The sequence below is a fragment of the Orycteropus afer genome, unplaced genomic scaffold, assembly GCF_000298275.1.
Source record: "Orycteropus afer afer isolate SDZICR_OR568_19922 unplaced genomic scaffold, OryAfe1.0 scaffold00053, whole genome shotgun sequence".
NCBI classification, from domain to species: Eukaryota; Metazoa; Chordata; class Mammalia; order Tubulidentata; family Orycteropodidae; genus Orycteropus; species Orycteropus afer.
The window spans coordinates 5873445-5879808 of NW_006921640.1; the positions used below are offsets into that span (position 1 = coordinate 5873445).

The 6364-nt window shown below is 40.2% G+C and overlaps 1 protein-coding gene across 1 annotated transcript in view; it reads left to right on the top strand.

Annotated features, from left to right (window-relative positions):
- Nucleotides 1–6364, top strand: part of INTS9 (integrator complex subunit 9) — a 173545-nt gene that overhangs the window by 131734 nt on the left and 35447 nt on the right. The window contains exons 12-13 of the mRNA XM_007938721.1: nucleotides 1699–1823; nucleotides 4617–4784. Of these exons, the coding sequence (XP_007936912.1) occupies nucleotides 1699–1823; nucleotides 4617–4784 (293 nt within the window). The remainder of the gene's footprint in view (nucleotides 1–1698; nucleotides 1824–4616; nucleotides 4785–6364) is intronic.

The following is a 6364-nucleotide window of genomic DNA, read 5'->3' on the forward strand; positions in this document are numbered from 1 at the left end:
CTTTTGATGGTATCCCACATGAACCTTAGGCTTTCTTCATTTTGTTTTGATCTTTTTTCTGATTGATCCCTTTCCAAAGAAGTATTGAAGTATTTGCCTTCAGTGTCATTAATTCTGCCTTCCACCGATTCAGTGCTACTGCTTTGACTGTTCAATGTGTTATCTATTTCTAGAAATTTAGTATCAGTCTTCTGAATTTCTGTCTGTAGATTTTGTATCATCTCTAATTTTTAATTTATTTTGCCATTTTGTCCTTGTATTGTCTTTCAAAATTTTTCTAGAGTTTCCTCTGTGTTTTCTGCAATTTTGTCAGTGTTTTCCTTGATCTGTCTCTAAATCCATTGAAAGCACCTAAATATAATTCTTTTTAATTCCTCATCAGGGAGTTCCAGTGCTACATCTTCCACAGGGATGTGTTTTGGGTCTGTATCCTGGTCTCTTGTTTTTCCTGCTTTATCTTGCTTCTTTGTGTGGACTATTATGCTCTGTTGTCTCTGAGGCATTGTGATGTTTTTGTGTTTATATTTGATTTGTGATTGTATGTTGGAGTGACTTGCCCATGACTTTCTTTTTCTTTGTTTTGTTTGGATGTTATCTGTGAAAGCAGGATACTGTTCTGTTTGCCAGTTGGCAGCACTTATACACTCATCAGCTATCTCCTTTCTTATTGTCAGCCTCCCATTTGTCCCTGCTGTCCTTGGCAAACGGAACCTGTTCTTAGGTCCCTGGATTCCGAATGAGAATGCTGTCACTTGAAAATCCAAAACGGCCACCGCTTGTAAACATTCAAAATGGCTGCATGCTTTAAATATCCAAAATGGCTGCTGCTTGAAAACATTCAAAATGGCTGCGCCCTCCAGCACTTTAAATATCCACAGTGGCCACCAATTGCAAACTTTCAAAATGGCTATGCCCTCTGGACAGCTGGAAGTCCACAGCTCAGGTTGCCTCCCTCCTTGCTGTTTCCCTTCCCGGTCATGGGCCACCAGTGCATTTGTCCTTGCAGCCCTTCATGACCAGGGCTGATCTTTAGGTCAATTCTCAGGTCCCAACACCACTTGGAAATATTCAGGTCCTATCAGAGTTGCTGACAGTGCATTGCTCTGACTATCTCCATACTCACTGTTTTCGTTCAGGTTTTTCCACTAGTTTGTGCCTAATCCACTTCTGTATACTTCCTTTCAAAGCTCAGGGCTCTGGGATTATCTTCTGTATCTCTGTCAATTGGTTTCTCTTTTCTTAGTTGAAGAAGGTCTGTGCAGCTTGTGTGCCTATTATGACATCTTAATGGAAGTCTCATTAGTTGGAATTTTATTGTAAAGAAGCCCTTTCCCTTCTTTTCTACTTACTTATTTCCTCATTTATCTCATGTCTATCTATCTGTATTGAAAACTGAGTTTACCCCAATACTTTTCAGTGCCAACTCCATCGTACAAGGTTCATTCTCACCTCTGCCTTTCCCCAATTGTTACTTCTTTCTCTGACAGTAAGAAATTTAGCTCCCATTCTCCTCAATGTTTTTAACTTAATTTTCTCAATTTCCCTGTATGTAACCAGTCACCTCTCGATGCTCACCATCTGCCTGGCCCTGACCACTCTGGCCACCTTCTCATTTAGCCCTGACCGTACCAGCCACCTTCTTGCTGGACAGCTCCTCTGTTTCCTGCCTTTTAAAATGTTTTCTTGTGCTTTCCTTAGAACCTGACTTCTCCTATCTGGAAGCACTGGCTCCCTACCAGCCCTTGGCCATGAAATGCATATACTGCCCCATTGATACACGATTGAATTTCATCCAAGTATCAAAGTTGCTTAAAGAAGTACAGGTAAGGAAGTAAACCATGCTCATGTCTTCCCTTGCATGTTATGTCTGTGTAGCTGCTAATCTGTGACAAAAAGTGGGAAGGCTATCTAGCTGCATTTGAGTCTTTGTTTTTCTAACTTCTTGAATATCCACAGAATGCCAAGACATATATTTGTACCTTGAAAACTTGAAAGTGGTGACCATTACATCCTGAAAGAATCTTCTACTCTGCAGACCTCAAAACTGGAAGGAAAAGAAAGCATAAACAGTCTGTTATTTTTGACGCCCATCTGTGTCCATTCAAAGCAAATTGTACCCCATCTCAAAAAAAAAAAAAGTCCTTCTGAAAACATGTTTACTAAGCTGAAAGATAGTTTGCTTGAAACATGTATCAGGCCCTTGTTGCACATGTTGCTAACAGTATTCTTTTGAATTTTATTAGACACTTTTTGTTGTTTTGTTGTTTTTTTTCATTTTGTATTTTCTGTCACAGAGCATAGAAGAAGTAGTTGAAGTAAAGTGGTAGGCAGAAGGAAGGATTTATGCACAAAAGGGAAAGTAGAGGCAAGATAAGGAATGAAAATCACCACACAGGTCAATTACAACTTATGCAATAAGCTTTTTGGCAAATGGGAAGGAAAAGACTGACCAGAATCGACAAAGAAGACAACTTAGAAAAGGGGAGATGGCTTTTTTAGGGAGGAAAATTTCAGGAGCTCGCATGAGTGCTAAAGTTCCCGGGCACTGCCTATTGTCTCTCCACCTAGCAGTCAAGCTGGATATGATCATCTCCCTACATTTCTTGACCTAGTTCAAAAGTCATCTTTCCTCCTCTTTACAGGATCTCTGACCTCAGGATGAGAGGGTCTAACACAAAATTCTAAGAAGTGTAACAAGAAAAAGAGAAATCTGAAGAGCCTCAGGAGTGCAGGGATTATGGAATATAGCAATCACTAGCTTTCTGGCTCAATGAGAAGAGAATATGGGCTTTGCCGAGTTATGATGAGAGCAGTTAGCTAATTGTTGGCCTCAATGAGGTGATCTGATACCCTCTGTCTCCCCAGCAGTGGAAGAAACAGATAAGACCCTGTTGATTTTCATTACTAAATATGACTACAAATCTCAGTCTCTAAACAAGCTGTCTGACTCTTTAAACCCTGTGTAGTGTGCTATTGGACACTGGATAGGAGCTCATCTCTACTTTAGTTTTCCTATTTAGAGAAGAAAACGTTGGAGAAGTCCCCAGGCTATGATTATGGAGTCAGATGGCTTTGAGACAGGGTTATGCAGATACTAACTAGATCAGGAAGAAGAACTTGGAGGAAGAAGAGGAAAGTTAGCCCTAAAGAGCAAGTGCTGTTTTAAATCCAAACAAATCAGCCTTTTAGGAAGCCTTATTCTTCAAGGAACTTGAGGGTTGGTCCAAAACCCCTAAAGTAAACTCACTGACTGTATGAGACTCTTTGGGTGCCAAGATTAGTTTTCAATTGGATGGTCTTTGTCTAAAGTATATTTTGGTTTACTAATTTGTTTTTTCCTCACAAGTTAACAAAAAGCAACATTTTGTTTTAAAAAAAAGGTCTGTCTCATACTCCATACAAATGATTAAGTCTGAGGCCTGACCAATCAGTGACCACTGCCTATGACAAATTAGCATAAAAAGCCACAATTCTTCTTTTTTTTTTTTTATTGTGATTTGGGTGAAAGTTTATAGAGCAAGTTCACTTTCCATGTAGCAGCTCACATACACTTTGTCTCATGACATTGACTACAATTTACCCCAGTGCAACAGCTCCGCTCCCACTTCCTCCCCATAGTTACCTCTTCCCTGTGTCCATCCCTCCATGCATTCCTGCCCCCTGAGCTGTCTCCCTGTGCATACACAGCCCTTCTATTTTCCCATGATCGTTCTCTCCAAAGAGCATTATCTACCTAATGTAAATGTTTGGCTCATATGCCTGTCGTTTGTTTGGCTGGAAGCCACAGGAGTGGGTTCAATTCAAGATCTGAAGAGCAGCTAGACGTCGTAGTCTCAGTGGTTCCATTAGGCCCTATCAGACCAGCAAACCTGGTCCCTTTTTTTCCCCCCCAAATGACTTTGAGTTTTGGTCCACATTGTTCTCCCAGTCTATCCAGGATCTCCTACAGAGATCCCCCTGTGGTTGACAGGAAGCATCACAATTCTTGCTAATCAGCCAGTAGCCTGTAACAGTGGATACATGGTGTATGTTATAAAACTGTGCCCTCAAAGAGCTTAGTTAGGGGATCGCACATGGACATGAAAATGACTTAAGTATAGTAAAAATAAAAACAAAATAAGACAATAAATTTCTCAATTATCAACATGACTGGAAGTTCAGGGGTTTTCCCTGAAACTTTTTTTCTTCTTTCCTTCCCCACTACTGTGGTCATCTTTTAAAGAGCCGTGGTCAGTGCAGTGGTTAAGCTTCTCAGCTGCTAACTGAAAGGTCAGCAGTTCCAACCCACTAGCAGCTCCTTAGAGGAAAGATGTAGTCTTGTGCTCCCACAAAGATTACAGCCTTGAAAACCCTGTGGGGCAGTTCGCTCTGAGTTGGAATCAACAGTAACAGATTTGGGATTTTTGGTGCTCAGATCTCCTTTTACCAGTTAGTTGAATTTGAGAGGATGAGAGCGAGAAGTGGCCTGAAAGTTGTAATGGGCGTCTGAAAAGATAGAATTGGGGTAGTGAATAGGCCTAACAAATGCTGGCGTTACTCAGAAAAGGTTGCTTTACTTCACAGCCTCATCTTTTTGTGTTTCTTTTCCCTTCACCTTGCCCCACTGATTTCTCCAGCCCCTCCATGTAGTGTGTCCTGAGCAGTATACCCAGCCACCACCAACCCAGTCCCACCGGATGGACCTGATGATTGACTGCCAGCCCCCTGCTATGTCCTATCGCAGGGCCGAAGTCCTTGCCCTGCCCTTCAAACGTCGGTATGAGAAAATCGAAATTATGCCTGAGGTGAGCCATTTTTTTTTTTCCCTCATAACTAAACTCAGGTTTTCTACCTGAGTCTTTTGAAGATCATCCCAGAGAGGGCTGTCCTTTGGGTTTGTGTCAAGTATGAATGAACTAAAGAACATGGACTCTTAAGCAAGTAACTGGGAAGAAATAATTTTCTGAACCTTCTCTTTTTTTCAGCTAATGAAGTAACAGCTCTTAAAGTCAGGACTGCTGCTTACATTAATGTTTAAGCAGTATGATTCAGTAGGGCAAGGCCCAGGGCAGAACCTTGGAGAATAGAAATGCTTATGCCAGTGCTGTCTTTAACTTCCTTAGGGGATAGGACTTGTCGTCCTTCCTAGACCTCATTTATGAGTAAGTGTAGAGTTTCACTGAACTTCAAAGATGGAGGAGATAAGAAGAGCCAAAATAAAAGGGATGTAAACTTATTAGTTATATCCATCTTCGCATAACTTATAGTTTTTGTTCTATGCAAGTAAATACTTTGTACTTACATAAAAACCTTAGCCTCTGTTTTAATAGGGAAAAAAGTAGGAAGCATGTTGTATCCATGGAATATTTGACTATTATTATCTCATATTTCTACTATGAGAAGGAAGACAGGAGAGTCATATGGTCCCTCTCCTGCAATATAGTATATACAACTCTGGAGGAAGCTACTTCTGACTTTCTTTTGCCTTTTGAGATAGCTTGAACATGTTTTTTAAAAAATATTGAAAAGACGGAAGAAAATGTATTACTAAAACCATTGTCCCTGAATTTTTTTTTTAAGGTTGAAGTTCAGAAATAGTAGAATTAGTGTCCAAATCTTGGATTTATACTTTAAATTTCTGAATGTTGGACCAAGTACCCTAACATGCTGGTGACCCAGTTTTCAATATATCTAGACCTTTCCAAAATTAACCTTACTGAGATTTTTGAGTTTTTTTTTTTAAATTAAGAGCAGTAGATAGAGAAGATTAGAGCCAGTTTCAATAATGAATTTAAATAAAATTGATTAGACAACATAAAGCTAACAAGATTTTTTTAATGCAAGCAATCTTGTTTTTCATTAAAGCACATGTAAGTAGATAATCGTTCACATTTTATGGCCATTCCTGTTTCACTTACCCTTGGGAGAGGCATTGCAGTGTGTGTGCTGTTGGCACCAGTGTGTAGCAGAAGTGAGTGGAAGCACACTCCTGTTTGTGGGCCCTGGCTGGAAGGATGCCAACGTGGAGTGAGCAGAGAAGGAGGAGACTCACCTGGCTTCAGAGGACTCCCTGTGTTAAAACAATCCTCTCTTGACTGTGAGAATACAGTCACTGGTGGCAAGTCTTCATCCTTTGAAGTGGGATTTGACTATTCAAAACAATTTTGTGAAAATACTTTAAGTCTGGTGATCAAGATGGGGTAGTCAATTTAGGCAATAAGAGTTTTTAGCCAAAACCAACGTGTAACTTCAAAACAATGATATTAATTTTCTTATAAATGTTGTAAAGAACATTTCCTTTAAAAAAGGGGATGTCAAAAACATTTTAAGCAATGGGCACATCCAGCGCCACTGAAATCCAAGCAGAGAGTCCACTGGTGCTCGG